General features: G+C 36.2%; 1 protein-coding gene across 2 annotated transcripts in view; it reads right to left on the reverse strand.

The window, feature by feature from the left end:
- RASAL2 (RAS protein activator like 2) overlaps nt 1-20,646 on the reverse strand; it is a gene marked incomplete at both ends in the record, with an annotated part of 376,959 nt that overhangs the window by 157,654 nt on the left and 198,659 nt on the right. For both annotated transcript variants that reach the window (XM_082834329.1, XM_082834328.1), the window contains one exon: nt 12,157-12,283. In XM_082834329.1, coding sequence (XP_082690455.1) covers nt 12,157-12,283 — 127 coding nt within the window. The remainder of the gene's footprint in view (nt 1-12,156; nt 12,284-20,646) is intronic.

Below are 20,646 nucleotides of genomic sequence, written 5' to 3' on the forward strand. Positions count from 1 at the left end.
ACTGCTCCAGTCTGAACTGGCTGTCATCACTCTGTGGCTGCTACCGAGCTATGTAACCGGGTTACCTCTGCACCCTCCGTCTCTCCCCTGAACTGGATCTCCTATCCTATATCCCACATCCTGCTCGTTCGTGGTTAACAATGTATCCCATTAGCCTCAGGAGAAATGATATGTAGGAGGTAATTTTTTTAACCTTGTATGTCTGAAAATGTCTTTATCTTATCCTCGTGCAATTAATGACTTACAGCTAAATACAGAATTCTATATTGAAATAATCTTCCTTCAGAAGACTGAGGGCATTCCTCATTGTTTTCTAGCTTCTGAAACTGCTGATAGAAGTCTGAAGCCATTCTGATTTCTGATCCTTAGTTTGTAATCTGTTTTTCCTTTCTTTGGCAGTTTGTAAAATGGCCTCTTTGTCATCAGAGACAAATTGAAATTTCCCGAAAATGTGCCTTGTCATAGGCACTTAGTAATTCCTTTCAATCTGGAACCTCATATCCTTCAGTTGTGGGAATTTTCTTAAATTATTTTGCTAGTGATTTCCTCCCCTTGTTTTTCTTTTTCTGGAACTCATTGTTTTGACTTCCTAAACTGATACTCTAATTATTTTATCTTTTTTTTCCTCTACTTCCTGGGATATTTCCTCATTGTCATCTTCCAACACTTCTATTGAGTTTTATTTCTGTTCAAACTTTTTTAATACACAGCAGCATTTTGGCTTTGTGTAACATTCAGTTCTTGTCTCACATATGTAATATTTTCTCTCTCTGAAGATAATCATAATTTTTTTTTTAAGTTTTCTATTCCCTGCATACCTCTGTTCCTCCAAGTTTCTTTTTCCTTTTGTTTTTATTTGTTTTGGATGTTTTCTTTCAAGCTAGAGGCTTTCCCTCTGATGACTACTAGCTTTGGGAATGTCAGTGTCCTTAGGTCTTTCCTCTTGGGCTGGTTAAATATCCCCATGGCACTGATCTCCTGCCTGGAGGGTAAAAGGCAAGTGAGGGAGACAGGTGGAGGGGTCTCATCATTCAGTATGCAGGTGTTCATTTTATTCCCTCGTATTTGGTAAAGTGCTCTGTGCTCTCAACTTTGCCTGGTATAACCCAGTCCAGAGATCCTTGAGTTTTCTCCCCCACAGAATTAACCTAACAGCCTTCCATTAGGGTAGAGATAGGGGCAGGAAGAGCAACGATTCAGTGGTCTGGGGGAGAGGAGAAGACTGAGGGATCTACTACTATGTGTTCCTGCTGCCATCGATTCCTGAGCTATTTGAAGATTCTGCGGTAAAAATCTGGTTGGTTCTTGGCTTTCTTCATTGCTAGATTAAGATTTGGCTTTCTCAGGTCAGCTAGGACATTTACCACACTCCATTTGCTTTCCAGCTTTCAATTTATTATTATGTATTATTGTTTTTTGTGGTTGTTTTCTTCTTTGCCATTCTCCTTATCCTTGAAGGATCATGTCTTTAAAAGAATATCCCTTTACTATAGTTGTAGTGGGGTTTCTGCGAGGAATACAAATTATATGCTTATGTTCAATCCACCATTTTTCTCTTCAGAAGTCCAGGCTGAATCAAAAACCATTCCTGATGCTACTCATTACTATTCCCACCCAATTCTCCAACTACCATAGTGGTTTACTAAGGTTAAGATTGCCTTAAGACTGGTCGAGAGAGGCCCCTCACCTGGGCATCACATTTTAGAGGGCTCTACTTGGTTGGTGTTTTGGGGCACCAACCCCAACAGAGCTTGAATGTATCAGCCAGGATGTCCACATGCCTGTTTGTAGGGTCTCTCATGACATGGGACCAAATTTGAAAATTCTAGCCTGACGTTCCAGATTGTTATAAAAGTATACAGTCAAAGTTGAAGAACAGAATGTATTTTATTTAAGTTAAAAAAAAAGTCTGTTAGACTAACTTAAATAATAAGATATGATACAGTTTCTAAACTTAGCAAGTAGCTGGTCCACAGTTAAACACTGACTTCCTTCATGATCTGTCCTTCCCTATGTCTTCTGGATTTACAGCAACCCTGACAGTAGCCTATACAAATGACTTAACTGAATCAGAAAAGGAATTTTTTACTTAAGACACCCTACTGCCATCTGCCGGACATTTTAAAAAATAAGGACAAATCAACAATGAGAATTAGATGACATGTACCCCTAGTTGCTGGACAACACATAATTTGCACCACCAGATGGGCAGCACTGCCTTGGAATCACCTTTCACAAAACTGAACTAATCTGTACTATTCCATGATGAGGGTGGGGAGGAAGATAAAAGAGCAAATCAGGAATCTAAACATCCACTTATAACTTAGAAGAGACTGTGGTCTGATACCTTGACTTAGAACCGATTTCCTCATTTAAGAAATGGTTTAGCTGTTAATCTAAATCTAGCTCATAAGAGTGAAATTTAAAAAATGGCTTTAGGACCAACAGGCTGGGAGCCACTGAATGAGGCAGGGCCTGGCAGCCTTCTGGGCTAAGAGCCAGCCCTACCTATCAACCCACCTATCGCTGTCAGCTCCAACACAACAGAAGGGCCCATGGAGCCCACACAGGGGACACCCCTAGAGTACATAGCTCTGGTGACCAGAGGGGAGTGTCCCATTGGGCCTCATAGGATGTCTCCTACATAAGGCCACTTACCCAAAATTGGGAAATGTAACTGACCTACCTAATACAGAGAAAGAGAATTAGGCAAAACAAGGAGACAGAAGATGTTCCAAACAAAGGAACAAGACAAAAATCCCAGAAGAAAAACTAACCAAAGAAGACATAAGCGATCTAACCAATAAAGAGTTCAAGGTAATGATCATAAACATGCTCAATGAACTTGGGAGAAGAATGGATGAACACAGTGAAGTGTTTAACAAAGAGTTAGAAGATACAAAGAAGAACCAAACAGAGCTGAAGACTACAATAACTGAAATAAAAAATATACTAGAAGGAATCTAAAGTAGATTAGATGATACAGAGGAACAGCTCAGTGAACTGAACGACAAAGTACTGGAAATCACCCAAGCTGAACAAAAAAGAATAAAAAAAAATAAGGACAGTTTTTAAGATACCTCTGAGACAACATCAAGCATACTAACATTCACATTATAGGGGTACCAAAAGGAGAAGAAAGAGAGGGGGACAGAGAACCTATTTGAGGAAATAATAGCTGAAAACTTCCCTAACCTGGGAAAGGAAACAAATATCCAAGCCCAGGAAGCACAGAGAGTCCCAAACAAATGAACCCAAAGAGATCTACAACAAGACACATTATAATTAAAAGGGCAAAAATTAAAGGTAACAAGAGAATTTTAAAAGCAGCAAGAGAAAAGCAACTAGTTATGTACAAAGGAACAACCATTAGACCAGTGGTCCCCAATCTTTTTGGCACTAGGGACTGGTTCTGTGGAAGACAATTTTTGCATGGATTGGGGGGTGGTAGTTCAGGTGGTAATGTGAGCAATGCGGGGGATGGTTCAGGTGGTAATGTGAGTGATGGGGAGCCATGGGGAGCAGCAGATGAAGCTTCGCTTGCTCGCCCACTGCTCACCTTCTGCTGGCAGCCCGGTTCCTAACAGGCCAGGACCGGTATCGGTCCGCGGCCTGGGGATTGGGGACCCCTGCATTAGACTGACTTTTCAGCAAGAACTTTGCAGGCCAGAAGGGAGTGGCATGATATATTCAAAGTGATGGAAAAAAAACCCTACAACTAAGAATCCTCTACTTGGCAAGGTTATCATTCAGATTTAAAGGAGAGATAAAGAGTTTTACAAAAAAGAAAAAGCCAAAAGAGTTCATCATCATTAAACTGGCCTTACAAAAAATGTTTTAAAGACTTTACTAAGGGGAAAAGAAAAGATGACAATTAGAAATACGAAAATTACAAAAGGAAAAATCTCATTTGTAAAGGCAAACATACAGTAAAGGTAGTAAATCAACCACTTACAAAGTTGGTAGGAAGGTTACAAGACCAAAGTAGTAAAATCATCTGTATCTACAATAAGTAGTTAAGGGATAGACAAAACAAAAGATGTAAAATATGATGTCACAAACATTAAATGTCGGGCGGTAGTATTAAATGTAGGGTGGTTAAAATGTGTTTGAACTTAAAAGATCATCAACTTAACCTTCCTGCAGCATGAACAGGGGGCTATAAAATATGTTCCACCTCCTTTCATGCAAGATGCATCCTTCTGTTAAGGACCTTAACCCTCTATTTACTTTACCATGTTGCACCATGCGATGATTTTGCCCACCTTCACCATTTGACTGTTGGTAAAAAATTATATTTTACTCTTTTGCACAAAGTTTGAATCCTGTTTTATCTCTGATTATAATTAACACTTGTTTCTGCAAGTTTAGCAAAATGATGACAATTGATGAAGTTCTGTAATGGGCACATGGATGTGTATTGCACTATTCAACTTTGTGTCTGAAAATTCTCATAATAAAAAAATAAAAAAAAAGAGAGACCATCAACTTAAAATAATCACATATAGACAGGTTGTTACATATGAACTTCATGGTAACTACAAACCAAAAATATATAATAGATACACACCAAAAGGAGAGAAAGGAATCCAAACAAAACACTAAATTCTATGAGAAGAAAGCCAGGGTAGCAATACTTACATCAGAAAAACTACACTTTAAGACAAAGACTGTAACAAGAGACAAAGAAGACATTACATAAAGATAAAGGGATTAATCCAACAAGAAGACGTAACACTTGTAAATACATATGCATCCAACACAGGAGCACCTAAATACATAAAGCAAATATTAGCAAACATTAAAGGGAAAAATGACAGTAAGACAATCATAGTAGGAGACTTTAATAACCCATACCTCAGTGGATAAATCATCCAGACAGATAATCAATAAGGAAACACTGGCCTTAAATAACACATTAACTATTTGAATGTAATAGATATATACATAGAATAGTCCATCCAAAAGCAGCAGAATACACACTCCTTTCAAGTGCACATGAAACATTCTCTGAGATAGATCACATCCTAGGCCAAAACAAATATATTTAAGATATTTTATATTTAAGAAGACTGAAATCATATCAAGCAGGTTTTCCAAACACAACAGTATGAGACTAGTAATCAACCACAAGAAAAAAACTGCAAAAAACACAAACATATGGAGGCTAAGTAATATGTTACTAAACAATCAATGGATCACTGAAGAAATCAGAGTCAAAAAATACCTGGAGACAAATGAAAATGAAAACACAATGATCCAAAATCTACGGGATGCAGCAGAAGCAGTTCTAAGAGGGAAGTTTACAGTGATACAAGCCTACCTCAAGAAACAAGAAAAATCTCAAATAAATAATCTAGCCTTACACTTAAAACAACTAGGAAAAAAGAAAGAACAAGAAAAACCCAAAGACTGGAGAAAGAAAGAAATCATAAAGATCAGAATAGAAATACAAGGAGACTAAAAAAAAAAGAAAGAAAGAAAAGATCAGTGAAACTAAGAGAAGGTCCTTGGAAAAAATAAACAGAAATTGATAAACCTTTAGCCAGACTCATAAAGAATATGAATGAAAAGAGAGGTACCAAACAGATGAAATTAGCAATTAAAGAAGTTATGATTGACCACACAGAAATACAAAAGACCATGAGATTACTATGAACAATTATATGACAATGAAATGGACAACCTAGAAGAAATGAACAAATTCCTAGAAATGTACAATCTCCCAAGACTGAATCAGGAAGAAACAGAAAATATGAACATACTGATTGCCAGGAAGGAAACTGAATCCGTAATTTTTTAAAAACTACCAACAAACAAATGTCCAGGGCCAGAGGGCTTCACAAGTGAATTCTACCAAACATTTAGAGTTAACACCTTTCTTAAACTATTCCCAAAAATTGAAGAGAAAGGAATGCTTCTGAACACATTCTACAAGGCCACCATTGCCCTGATAACAAAATCAGAGAGACACGACCAAAAAAAAAGAAAAAAAAAAAGATTACAGGACAAGATCACTGATGAATATAACATGCAAAAATCCTCGGCAAATATTAGCAAACCAAATTCAACAATACAATAAAAGGATTATATGCCACGATGAAGTGGGATTTATCCCAGAGAAGCAAGGATAGTTCAATACCTGCATGTCAATCAATGTGATACACCACATTAACAAACTCAAAATAAAAAGTATACAATCATCTCAACAGACGCAGGAAAAAGCTCCAACAAAATTCAACATCCATTTATGATAGAAACTCTCAACATAGTGGGTATAAAGGGAACATACCTCAACATAATAAAGGCCATGTATGACAAACCCAGAACCAATATCATATGAGACAGTGAAAAGCTGAAAGCATTTCCTCTAAGATCAGGAACAAGACAAGGATGCCCACTCGGTCCACTTTTATTCAACACAGTACTTGAAGTCCCAGCCACAGCAGGCAAGAAAAAAAGAAATGAAAGGAATCCAAATTGGAAAGGAAGAAGTAAAACAGTCACTGCTTGTAGATGGCATGATATTCTATATAGAAAATCCTAAAGATGCCACCAGAAAAAACTATTAGAACTAATAAATAAATTTGGTAAAGTTGCAGACTACAAAATTAACATAAGAAATATGATGCATTTCTATACATTAATAATAAACTATCAGAAAGAGACATTAAGAAAACTATCCCATTTACAATGTATCAAAAAGAATAAAATACCTAGGAATTAATCTAAGGATTAAAAGACTTGTAGTCAGAAAACTATAAGATAATGCTGAAAGAAATTAAAGACAACATTGACAAATGAAAAGATATACCGTGATCACAGATGGGAAGAATTAATATTTTTAAAATGACCATATTATCCAAAACAATCTATAGATTCAATGCAATCCCTATCAAAATACCAACGACATTTTTCACAGAAATAGAACAAAATAGCCAAAAATTTGTATGAAAACACAAAGACCTCAAATAGCAAAAACAATATTGAGAAAGAACAAAGCTGGAGGTATCACGTTCCCTGATTTCAAACTATACTACAAGCTACAGCAATCAAAACAGTATAGGACTGGCACAAAAAAAGACACATAGATCAATGTAAGAGAAATAAACCCATGCTTATATGGTCACTTAATCAATGACAGAGGAGGCAAAAATATATAATAGGGAAAAGATAGCCTCTTCAATAAATGGTGTTGGGAAAACTGAACAGCCACATGCAAAAGATTCAAACTGGCCTACTTTCTCACACCATATGCAAAAATAAACTCAAAATGGATCAAAGACCTACATGTAAGACCTAAGACCATGAAACTGCTAAAAGAAAACATAGGCAGTATGCTTTTTAACATTGTTCTTAGCAGTTGTTGGATCTGTCTCTTTAGGCGAAGGAAACAAAAGCAAAAATAAAGAAATGGAACTACATCAAACTAAAAAGCTTTTTACACAGCGAAGGATATATAATCACATATACTTTTATATATATAAATTTAATAGTCAATTTAAATATTGAGTGCTACTATACACAGTCATTATTTATCACCATTTAAAATTCTATTATTTAATGAACTTATTTACAAAACAGAAACCGACTCACAGACTTACAGGACGAACTTATGGTTACCAGTGGGGAAGGGTGGGTGGTGAGGATAGATTGGGAGTTTGGGATTGACAGGTACACACTGCTATATTTAAAATAGATAACCAACATGGACCTACTGTATAGCACACAGAACATGACTCAATATTCTACAATAACCTAAATGGGAAAAGAATTTGAAAAAGAATAGATACATGTATATGTATAACTGAATCACTTTGCTGTACACCTGAAACTAACACATTATTAATCAAACATGTACCAATACAAAATAAAAATTTAAAAAAATAAAATTAATGTGAAAAAATAAAATTCTATTATTTGAAAAATAGAAGGATATGTTTCTTGTAATATTAAATCTTCGTTACTCTCATTTCCCTTTCTTTCAATATTATCATTACCACCCTGTATTTTTATAAAAGATTCTAGCATCTTGAAAATACTTCAATCCTCCTAATAGTGAACGTCTTGGGAATAAAAAGAGTCATTAGTTTACACATAAAGTTAGACCTCAGCCTAATTTAACAGAGACGGTCAGGGTTAAAGCTAGATTTGAGTAATCAATATCCTCTAATAATTTTGACTAAATGAGTTACCCTTTTCAATAATTTTATAAATGTCTTAGTATATGCTGCTTTTTAATATTCCTTTTTTTAAAAATTTCCTCAAATTTTCATCACTTGGGTCAATAAACTTAAGAAAACATAGGTGCAAGACTGGTTTTTCCTCAAAGTTTTTCCAGTTTAGTTTCCCTTTTTTTTGGTGGTGTTATTTTAGATTTCTGTTTGACTTCTTCATTTACATAAACATGAAAATTTTGCACAGCTGCCTCTGACTCCAAAAGACTTCTAATATTTTTTTCCTATGCTTGCTAACAGGTATCAAAAGCATACTATGTGAAATTATAATTTTAAGTACGTTTACCAGATATTTCTGGGTTTTGAGGACTCCGTGATGATGAAACAAATGTGATATCATAGGTACAGTTTTTTAAAAATCCAGAGATTTTGTAAGTAAGATCATGGGATACTTTTAAGATTTTATCTCAGTGTAATAAAATAGAGGCATGGAGATCTCTGCAGCCTTGAATTACTAGATGTTTGGTTTTGAATGTGTCAGTTCAATTTGAACGATGTTTTTGAGAATTGAGAACGCATGCACTTATGAGTGTTTGCACTTTCTAATTAAACCAGCTTTATGATCACGTTTCTGACATCACCTGCAAACAAGGTTCTTGCTCACTTCAGGCTCTGACTTTGCTTTGCCCATTTGGGCATCAAAGCATTAACTTTACTGGAATGTCAAAGAAACACAACAACCAGACTGGACAAGGTTCTCAGTTCACCTTTGTGCTATCCCCCAGGCAGGCAGCAGACAACATGCAGTAGTAGAGACACATTTTCTTCTATAAATGTATGTGTCACAAAAATGTTGTCCACTGTTCAGCTTTCATTTTTCCTCTGTTTAATAGTGTTCTTGAAAGGTGTCCAGTGGCTTTTTAAAAAAAGATGAATTCACGTAGGTTATAGTTACATTGAAAATGAATATTTACTCGTTCTAGTTCATGTGGTCAATTTATATACCTCCCTGTTTTGTTTGTATGCAAAGACCCTACCATCTGAAGAAGTAATTTCCTTTTGAAAATTCAGTAAATCATGCTTTTGCATGGTTTCAATTTGACAGATCTTTTTTTAATGAATAAATTAAAATCTGGATATTGTTACCAGGGGAAAATAGTTTTTTCTAGGTTTTCTAAATTTGGAAATGGGTGCTTCAGGCCAGATGTTCATATGCCTTAAGAAAACATCTCATTTTCAATGGAAAAGAATTTGCTGTATCAAAATCTGTGTCAAATGCCAGGGTAAATATAAATTTTTTGTATTTTGGGTAATCTGTAAGCTGCTGAATGCAAGAGACTGAGAACTAGCGAGTGAGAAGTACATTCTGGGCTTAACCACTCCCCACTCTGCCTCTTCACACACACTTTTTTCTTCTAAGTTCTTGACCTTTACTAGGTTTCCCATCACTATGAATTTGCTCATGTTGAACAATGTGTGAGGCAGAAATAGAGGCCTTCCTACCCTTTTTACATTCATGTTTTTTCACCAGTTTGAAATCTCTGAAGGACGGTAAATTGGCAGCCACTAACAAAAGTTCTTCACATATCCTTTATATTCACAGGGCTCTTGTCTTTTATGAATTCTCTGAGGTAGAATAAAAGGTGCATGTTTTTCATGAGTGGGTATTTCTCCATAGCTGACTGCCTCACACCTGAAATCAAAATGTATGCCATGGTTTTACATCTGCAAAAACTGATCTGTCCTCCTTGGGGTTCCTCTACTGGTGAGGAACAAAGAGAATGCAGAGCTTGCAAAGGGAAAGAACACTACAAAAACAGAAGGGCTTCCCCACACACTTGACTTACTTATTTGGAAACAAAATTCTATATCTTCATTCTCTTTCTCTGGTCCATCCTTTACTAATGCGTCCTCATCTTCCTAATCTCTAAATGTTGCAGGGCTTAGTCTTAAGCTTTTCTCTTCTACCTAAATACACTTCCCTTGATGATCTCACTCAATCTCATGGCTTCAAACACCATCTATTTGCTAAAAGCCTGAATCTGTACCTCCAGTCTGTACTTCTCCCTTAATTTCCAGACTCACTTATTTCTATCTGTGTATCTAATAAGATCCTCAAACTTAAGATGTCCAAACTGAGCTCCTGGTCAGTCCCACATTCAAACTTGCTTCTCCCAGTCTTCCTTATTTTAAAAAATAAATTCATTCTTCCGGCTGCTCTAGCCTAAATTCTTCACTCTTCTGTTTCTCACTTCCCACATCCAATCCAACCAGCGAACTGGCTTGTTGGCGCCACCTTCAAATATAATCTGGTCACTTCTCAGCCCTTCCACTAATACCATTATGGCCCAAGTTCTACCATGTCTTGTCTAGATTATTGCAATAGCACCCTAATTAGTTTCTAAACTCCCATTCTTGCTTCCCTAGTCTCAGTATAGAGGTCAGTGGCTCCCCACCTCCCAGAGTAAAAGCCAAAGCTCCTACGATGACCTACAAAACCTTTATGATCTGCTTGCCAAAGAGCTCATCTTAGTTTGTCTTTCGGACCTGTACCTGGAATGTTGGAGACATTTAACAATTTACTACGTATTTCTCTCCTATAAGATCATAATAATTATTCAGACTACAACTACACTTCCTCAAAAATCAGCTGACTTTTGTGGATCAAAGTGTGAATAGTCAAAGGACCCTAGAGAAGTGGCAAAGAGAGTCATCAACTTAACATTACAAATAATGACAGCAAAGGAGTTGAAAGAAGGTGACTCTGAGCTAGTCCAATTCACATAGAACTTGTATGTGAAATACAAACAGGCTATAAAATGGTTACATCCAGGAAGGTTTGCAATATAATTTAAGCCCACACCTAAACTGGTTTCAACACATGCTAAAGAAGTACAATGGATGAGAGGAAAATTTGATTTTTCCAAGTATGACCCCTTGGAGAAAAGTGTTTGCTAACCTGACTAATGTCTAGAAAAGCAATAAATGTCACAGGATAAAAAGAGAACTAAAGGATTCAAATTCTGACTAAGAACCTGAGCTCCATTTAGAAAATGAAAGGAAATGAAGGAAAAGGCAAAAACAAACAAAAAAACCAAAACCCTGATTTTCAAAAATACAACAAAATCACAAAATTATCCATACTAACAAATATAGAGACAATAAATGAATCCGTTTTATCTACCTACTAAATGTCTATGACTAAATGTCAAGGTCCATTAAGCAAAGAATAATACCACAATGCAAAACACCAGAGCAACTCCTACTTTTCAAATTCTTTCATTATTTTACTTAATCTTAATTATGTTCACTTAAAATTACCTGACTGGTCTAATTATTTAAATATCCATTGGTAAGCATGCAAAACACCGAACAGAATCATTTGGTAGGAAACAGGGAAACAGCAGCTTTGATACTGACATTAATTCCTTTAGTATGTAACAACTCAAGTGGGGTTTTCTGATGTATCCCTTCTGTCACCCACTCCAACCACAGTCCTGAATATAACTTACATGGGCCATATAAAATTAGCTCAGCTAAACTAGCCTAATCTGACATTACATTATACAAGACAACACCAGGAACTGTGTGAACAGGGCACAAACCATTTAATACTAAGTTTCCAACCAAAACTGGCTCCCCAGTGAATCTCAGTGCCTCAATAAGATCACCTAATGTTCTTTTAAAATTTAAAGCCAAGCAGTAAAATCAGAAACAACATATCATCCGGCTTGCCCAGGAGTTTACAGCAACCAACTAGCACTCAGATAAATTTTCTCTCTGCAAAATAACTTTGCTGCCACTTGGTTATAAAGAATAAAACTTTCTAATGACCTCTAATTCTTGGTTAACATACTATATTTTAAAGTACTTACTTAACAGTAAATGAAGGATGTTTTGTTTTATTGTAACACTCAATAACAAGTCCATAAATTACCGGATAAAAACTAGGAATTTCTTTCCTTTTACATTAGCTTACCCAGTTTAGCGGCGCCCTCTGGTGGGTACTCAGGAAACTGACCCTCGGAAGGGACACTGACAGTTCTCCTCAGGCATCGCCCTTTGGTGGAATCTGTCTGCTGATCCTGTCCTCCCTCCACAGGTATCTAGTAAACCAAAAAAGAGATGAAACTTAATAGTGCCATAACTACCTTCTGATTGAATAACGTTTTTAGTTGATGAAGGTAGGAGTGTGTAATCATCAGAGCAAAACAGAAGAAATGTAGAAATAATGTATGCACAAAGGCTAAAGTTATTACCAACACTTTTTTCAGGAATCTTTTCTTTAAAAAGAAAACTGAAAGATCAGGAAAGGTGAGTATGCAAATTAACTTACATGAAGTATGTACAAATCACATCCAGTTGTGTACCTGCTTAGGGAGCTCAGAAAACAAAACATCCACACAAATAAGATTCCTTTACATCAGAAACTGGTTCACAAGTCCCATTCCTGCCCAATCGTAGGTAAATGGAAATAAAAGTTGACCAGAAAGACTTCACTCCAAAATTCTCTTAAAAGAAGGTTTTGTTAGATAAAAGGAGTAAAATCAACCAAATTTTCTCCAATTTTAAAAGTAAGCACTTAGAGATAGTTAATGAAATACTATACTACCTATACATGTTTTTAGTGTATAGATAGTAATTGATACATAAAATGGCATATTTTATTCCACAAGTGAGATTAGTTTTTGAAATCTTAAAAAATAGTTTTTCTGGCATAACTTTTTTTTCTGTTTGTACATGTGGAATAAGAACTATGTATGGTACAAAAGATCTCTAATTCCATTAAATATTTTACAATTTACACACTGGTTATCACTGTAGAGTAATGGGATGGCTCTAAGTTGCTTTTTTTTTTTTTTTTTTTCTTTTCGATTTCGGTAATTCTAAAAGACCAAGTCATCTTACTTTGGGGGTAGAGGGCAAAGACTTTTCACAATGAGATTTTATTAGTAACCTTTATCAGAATCAAGAATAGTATTTGTAACATCTGAAATAGTTTGGCAAAATATGTCAGGAATTATGTTATCAAGGCAGTTGCCCGGGAATCATACCTCCTCCCCTCCCTCCAATGGAAACTAACTACCCTTATCTGAGTTTCATGCTCAATTACAAAAGGAGGAAGCTGCAAACAGAAAAACAAGAACTGGTTAGAGCCAGCTAGGCCCAAGATGGCAGAAAACCTGATCTCCAGTGGACTTGAGCCTCACTGTACGTTCACTGTAATACATTAGCATGCTAAATGACACAACCATGAGCACCATGACAGTTGACAATTGCCATGACAATGGGAAAAGTCCATACAAGGACTGAAAAGGGGTGTTGCCTCAGTTCTGGGTCCAAACCACAGCCTTGTTCTCAGATATCTTATGAATACTCCTTCTCTTTACTCAATTCTTTCCCTTTTACCTGGACCCTTCTATATATATGGTGTCTCAGCCCTAATCAGGTTGGGAAGTTGATTTGCGAACTAAATTCCCACACTCTTCCATTCTTTGGCCAGTTTCATTATTGGCTGTGTGAATCTGAGTGGAAAAAGAACCTCTCCGGCTGAGACCCCTCGGCCTAGGCTAGGACCCTGGTGCGGGTCCAGGCAACCAATTCGGTAACAATTAATCATAGTCTCTAATTCTTATGCCTCCAATACAGGCATTTTTTAACAAATTTCAATAATAATGACTAGCATTAAATTCTTAGTATGTGCAAGGCTAAGGAATTTACATGTGTGACATTATGAGGAAGCCATCATTATTATCCCCTTTTTACAGATGAGGAATAATTTATCTCTCCAGATGATTACTATGGGCATATCAATTGATACAGCAAAACTGGAATAGATACGGGCTTAAATGTACATGCTTTCTGCTTTGCCTCAGTAATCCAACTCCTAAGACTGGGTGGGGTCAAGGGGATGACACCAAGGGAAGCTTTCTCTGTGCTACTGAGAATTTGAAGAGCAAAATTCTAATGTCTTCATAAGGACTGAAAATTCTCATACTCTTTCCTCATTTCCTCATGACCATAACTACTGTTACTGCTTGCACACTGAGAAACCAAATGGTGGAATTAAGAAAGGTAAAATTCTAAAAAATAAGGGAATATCAAATAATAGCATCAGTAAAGCTAATAAGTCTTCTAAAAGTTCTCTGTAATATAAAACTTTAAGAACAGTAATCTAAGTCATCCACCCCTTTCAGGATGGAAATGATCTCTACATAAATAATTAAAAGAGTAGCACCAAGAGGTTAAATAACTCCCTCCTAGTAAGAAAGGTAAAAATGTATCTTCTACCTGCCTTAGGAAAGAAGGGAGGTAAATTTGGAAAAAAAAAAAAAAAAAGTAGTCTGGATCTTTGAACAAACAATGAACATAAATAAACATAACTATTTTTGTAATAGTTCCCCCAAAACTACTATTCCTGAAATAATGAAGGCCTAAGTCATAGAGAAAAGAGGAGCTATTTTTGACATTTTAGGAGGGAATGAGCTACAATCTCATCTGTGGAAATTTATAAAGGCCATACCCAGGAAAAAGAAAGAAATGGTTTCTATTATCATTATACTTTGTCTCTATCATATCTAAGAAGAGAATAAATAAAATATATCAAACTTCTTATTTGGGCCTAAACTTCACTCACAATTATATTCTCAAAGTTTCAATGTAGACTCTTCATTTCCCACTGTTGAAACTTAAAATATGATGAACAGTTTTATTCACAGTATCACTCTTAAAGTTGAGGGCATTTTATCTCTGACTCAGAATATAAGGGAGAATAGTATTTACTTTTATTCTAAACGTGTGTTTCTTAAGAATCATTTGCTTTTACACCACCACTGACTGTTTCTTACATAAATAATTCTTTTAAAGACACTGACCTGTTTCTCAAAAGTTAGTATAATATTTCAAGTATCTTCAAATGAACTAAGCTGGAGTTTACAAATCTTAGTATACAGCCAAAGAAAATCAGTTTTAGAAAAGACAATTTTAGAAAAATGATTCTGTCCATTCTGCTTGTCCTAATTTAGTTTACTACTTCACATTCACTTGTTTATACTAAATTAGTCTAAAAATTGTATATCTTTCAGGTTCGGTAATGAGAGAAATTTTTCTTTTTCTTTTTTTTTTTTAAACATTTTTGCCTTGTATGATACTTCTTCTGAGCCTTCTTTTTCTTCAGGGAGAATGGTGACCATCACTGTCTTTGGCTGCCTATTGTCCAATGCCTGAAAATAGCTGGTATATATAATTTTTTTTGAATTTTTGCATTTTATTTTTTTATACAGCAGTTTCTTATTAGTTATCCATGTTATACATATTAATGTATATATGTCAATCCCAATCTCCCAATTCATCACACCACCACCAACCCCCTGCCACTTTCCCCTTCTGGTGTCCATACGCTTGTTCTCTACATCTGTGTCTCTATTTCTGCCCTGCAAACCAGTTCATCTGTATGACTTTTCTAGCTTCTACATATAGGCATTGATATACAATATTTGTTTTTCTCTTTCTGACTTACTTCACTCTGTATAACAGTCTCTAGATCCATCCATGTCTCTACAAATGACCCAACATCGTTCCTTTTTAAGGCTGAGTAATATTCCATTGTATATATGTACCACATCTTCTTTATCCATTCGTCTGTCGATGGGCATTTAGGTTGCTTCCATGAACTGGCTATTGTAAATAGTGCTGCAATGAACATTGGGGTGCATGTGTCTTTTTGAATTATGCTTTTCTCTGGATATATGCCCAGTAGGGGGATTGCTGGGTCATATGCTAATTCTATTTTTAGTCTTTTAAGGAACCTCTGTACTGTTCTCCATAGTTGCTGTATCAATCTACATTCCCACCAACAGTGCAAGAGGGTTCCCTTTTCTCCACACCCTCTCCAGCATTTGTTGATTGTAGATTTTCTGATGATGCCCATTCTAACTGGTGTGAGGTGATACCTCATTGTAGTTTTGATTTGCATTTCTCTAATAATTAGTGATGTTGAGCAGCTTTTCATGTGCTTCTTGGCCATCTGTATGTCTTCTTTGGGGAAATGTCTATTTAGGTCTTCTGCCCATTTTTGGAGTGGGTTGTTTGTTTTTTTAATATTGAGCTGCATGAGCTGTTTATATGTTTTGGAGATTCATCCTTTGTCCGCTGATTTGTTTGCAAATATTTTCTCCCATTCTGAGGGTTGTCTTTTCGTCTTGTTTGTAGCTTCCTTTGCTTTGCAAAAGCTTTTAAGTTTCACTAGGTCCCATTTGTTTATTTTTGTTTTTATTTCCATTACTCTAGGAGGTGGATCAAAAAAGATCTTGCTGTGATTTATGTCAAAGAGTGTTCTTCCTATGTTTTCCTCTAGAGTTTTATAGTGTCCACTGTTACATTTAGGTCTGTAACCCATTCTGAGTTTATTTTTGTGTATGGTGTGAGGGAGTGTTCTAATTTCATTCTTTTACATGTAGCTGTTCAGTTTTCCCAGCACCACTTACTGAAGAGGTTGTCTTTTCTCCATTGTATATCCTTGCCTCCTTTGTCGTAGATTAGTTGACCATAGGTGCATGGAGTTATCTCTGGGCTTTTTATCCTGTTCCATTGATCTGTATTTCTGTTTTTGTGCTAGTACCATATTGTCTTGATTACTGTAGCTTTGTAGTATAGTCTGAAGTCAGGGAGTCTGATTTCTCCAGCTCCGTTTTTTTCCCTCAAGACTGCTTTGGCTATTCAGGGTCTTCCGTGTCTCCATACAAATTTTAAGATTTTTTGTTCTAGTTCTGTAAAAAATGCCATTGGTAATTTGATTGCATTGAATCTGTAGATTGCTTTGGGTAGTATAGTCATTTTCACAATACTGATTCTTCCAATCCAAGAACATGGTATATCTCTCCATCTGTTTGTAACATCTTTAATTTCTTTCATTAGTGTCTTATAGTTTTCTGCTTACAGGTCTTTTGTATCCCTAGATAGGTTTATTCCAGGGATTTTATTCTTTTTGTTGCAGTGGTAAACGGGAGTCTTTCCTTAATTTCTCTTTCAGATTTTTCATCATTAGTGTATAGGAATGCAAGAGATTTCTGTGCATTAATTTTGTATCCTGCAACTTTACCAAATTCATTGATTAGCTCTAGTAGTTTTCTGGTGGCACCTTTAGGATTCTCTATGTATAGTATCATGTCATCTGCAAACAGTGACAGTTTTACTTCTTCTTTTCCAATTTGTATTGCCTTTATTTCTTTTTCTTCTCTGACTGCCATGGCTAGGACTTCCAAAACTATGTTGAATAACAGTGGCAAAAGTGGACATCCTTCTCTTGTTCCTGATCTTAGAGCAAATGCTTTCAGTTTTTCACCATCGAGAATGATGTTTGCTGTGGGTTTGTTGTATACGGCCTTTGTTATGTTGAGGTAGGTTGCCTTTATGCCCACTCTCTGGAGAGTTTTTATCACAAATGGGTGTTGAATTCTGTCAAAAGCTTTTTCTGCATCTATTGAGATGATCAAATGGTTTTTATTCTTCAATTTGTTAATATGGTGTATCACATTGATTGATTTGCATATATTGAAGAATCCCTGCATTCCTGGGGTAAATCTCACTTGATCATGGTGTATGATCCTTTTAATGTGTTGTTGGATTCTGTTTGCTAGTATTAGTTGAGGATTTTTGCATCTATATTCATCAGTGATATTGGTCTATAATTTTCTTTCTCTGTAGTCTCTTTGTCTGGTTTTGGTATCAGGGGGTTGGTGGCCTCATAGAATGAGTTTGGGAGTGTTCCTTCCTCTGCTTTATTTTGGCAGAGTTTGGGAAGGACAAGTGTTAGCTCTTCTCTAAAAGTTTGTTGGAATTCACCTGTGAAGCCATCTGGTCCTGGGCTTTTGTCTGTTGGAAGATTTTTAATCATAGTTTCAATTTCATTACTTGTGATTGGTCTACTCATATTTTCTATTTCTTCCTGGGTCAGTCTTGGAAGGTTATACCTTTCTAAGAATTTGTCCATTTCTTCCAGGTTGTCCATTTTATTGCATAGAGTTGCTTGTAGTAGTCTCTTGGGATGATTTGTATTTCTGCAGTGTCTGTTGCAACATCTCCTTTTTCGTTTCTAATTTTATTGATTTGCACCCTCTCCCTCTTTTTCTTGATGAGACTGGCTAATGGTTCATCAATTTTGTTCATCTTCTCAAAGAACCAGCTTTTAGCTTTATTGATCTTTGCTATTGTTTTGTTTCGATTTCATTTATTTCTGATCTTTATGATTTCTTTCCTTCTACTAACTTTGGGTTTTGTTTGTTCTTCTTCTCTAGTTCCTTTAGGTGTAAGGTTACATTGCTTATTTGAGATTTTTCCTGTTTCTTGAGGTAGGCTTGTATTGCTATAAACTTCCCTCTTAGAACTGCGTTTGCTGCATCCCATAGGTTTTGGATCATGGTGTTTTTGTTATAATTTGTCTCTAGGTATTTTCTGATTTCCTCTTTTATTTCTTCAGTGATATCTTGGTTATTTAGTAACGTATTGTTTAGTCTCCATGTGTTTGTGTTCTTTTCCCTGTAACTGATTTCTAATCTCATAGCATTGTGGTCAGAAAAGATGCTTTATATGATTTCAATTTTCTTCAATTTACTGAGGCTTGATTTGTGACCCAAGATGTGATCTATCCTGGAGAATGTTCCGTGTGCACTTGAGAAGAAAGTGTAATCTGCTGTTTTTGTTTCCTTATTAATTTTCCGTTTGGATGATCTGTCCATTGGTGTAAGTGAGGTGTTAAAGTCTCCCATTATTATTGTGCTGCTGTTGATTTCCTCTTTTACAGCTGTTAGCAGTTGCCTTATGTATTGAGGTGCCCCTATGTTGGGTGCATATATATTTATAATTGTTATATCTTCTTCTTGAATTGATCCCTTGATCATTATGTAGTGTCCTTCCTTGTCTCTTGTAACATTCTTTATTTTAAAGTCTATTTTATCTTATATGAGTATTGCTACTCCAGCTTTCTTTTGATTTCCATTTGCATGGACTACATTTTTCCATCCCTTCACTTTCAGTCTGTATGTGTCCCTAGGTCTGACATGGGTCTCTTGTAGACAGCATATATATGGGTGTTGTTTTTGTATCCATTCAGCAAGCCTGTGTCTTTTGGTTGGAGGATTTAATCCATTCACGTTTAAGGTAACTATCGATATGTATGTTCCTATGACCATTTTCTTAATTGTTATGTGTTTGTTTTTGTAGGTCCTTTCCTCCTCTTGTGTTTCCCACTTAGAGAAATTCCTTTAGCATTTGTTGTAGAGCTGGTTTGGTGGTGCTGAATTCTATTGGCTTTTGCTTGTCTGTAAATCTTTTGATTTCTCCATTGAATCTGAATGAGATCCTTGCCAGGTAGAGTAATCTTGGTTGTAGGTTCTTCCCTTTCATCACTTTAAATATGTCATGCCACTCCCTTCTGGCTTGTAGAGTTTCTGCTGAGAAATCAGCTGTTAACCTTATAGGAGTTCCCTTGTATGTTATTTGTCGTTTTTCCCTTGCTGCTTTCAATAATTTTTCTTTGTCTTTAATTTTTACCAGTTGATTACTATGTGTCTTGGCATGTTTCTCCTTGGGTTTATCCTGTATGGGACTCACTGCGCTTCCTGGACTTGGGTGGCTATTTCCTTTCCCATGTTAGGGACGCTTTCACCTATAATCTTTTCAAATATTTTCTCTGGTCCTTTCTCTCACTCTTCTCCTTCTGGGACCCCTATAATGCGAATGTTGTTGTGTTTAATGTTGTTCCAAAGGTCTCTTAGGCTGTCTTCATTTCTTTTCATTCTTTTCTCTTTATTCTGTTCCGCAACAGTGAATTCCACCATTCTGTCTTCCAGGTCACTTATCCGTTCTTCTGCCTCCATTATTCTGCTATTGATTCCTTGTAGTGTAGTTTTCATTTCAGTTATTGTATTGCTCATCTCTGTTTGTTTGTTCTTTAATTCTTCTAGGTCTTTGTTACACATTTCTTGCATCTTCTCAATCTTTGCCTCCATTCTTTTTCTGAGGTCCTGGATCATCTTCACTATCTTTATTCTGAATTCTTGTTCTGGAAGGTTGCCTATCTCCACTTCATTTAGTTATTTTTCTGAGCTTTTATCTTTTTCCTTCATCTGGTACATAGCCCTCTGCCTTTTCATCTTGTCTATCTTTCTGTGAATGTGGTTTTTGTTCCACAGGCTGCAGGATTGTAGTTCTTCTTGCTTCTGCTGTCTGCCTTCTGGTGGATTAGGCTATATAAGAGGCTTGTGCAAGTTTCATGATGGGAGAGAGTGGTGATGGGCAGAGCTCAGTAAAACTTTAATCTGCTTGTCTGCTGATGCGTGGGGCTGGGTTCCCTCCTTGTTGGTTGTTTGGCCTGAGGCGACCCAGCACTGGAGCCTACCTGGCTTTTTGGTGAGGCTAATGGCATACTCTGGGAGGGCTCACACCAAGGAGTACTTCCCAGAACTGCTGC

Source organism: Leucopleurus acutus (assembly GCF_964270905.1).
Source record: "Leucopleurus acutus genome assembly, chromosome: 2".
Taxonomy (NCBI): domain Eukaryota; kingdom Metazoa; phylum Chordata; class Mammalia; order Artiodactyla; family Delphinidae; genus Leucopleurus; species Leucopleurus acutus.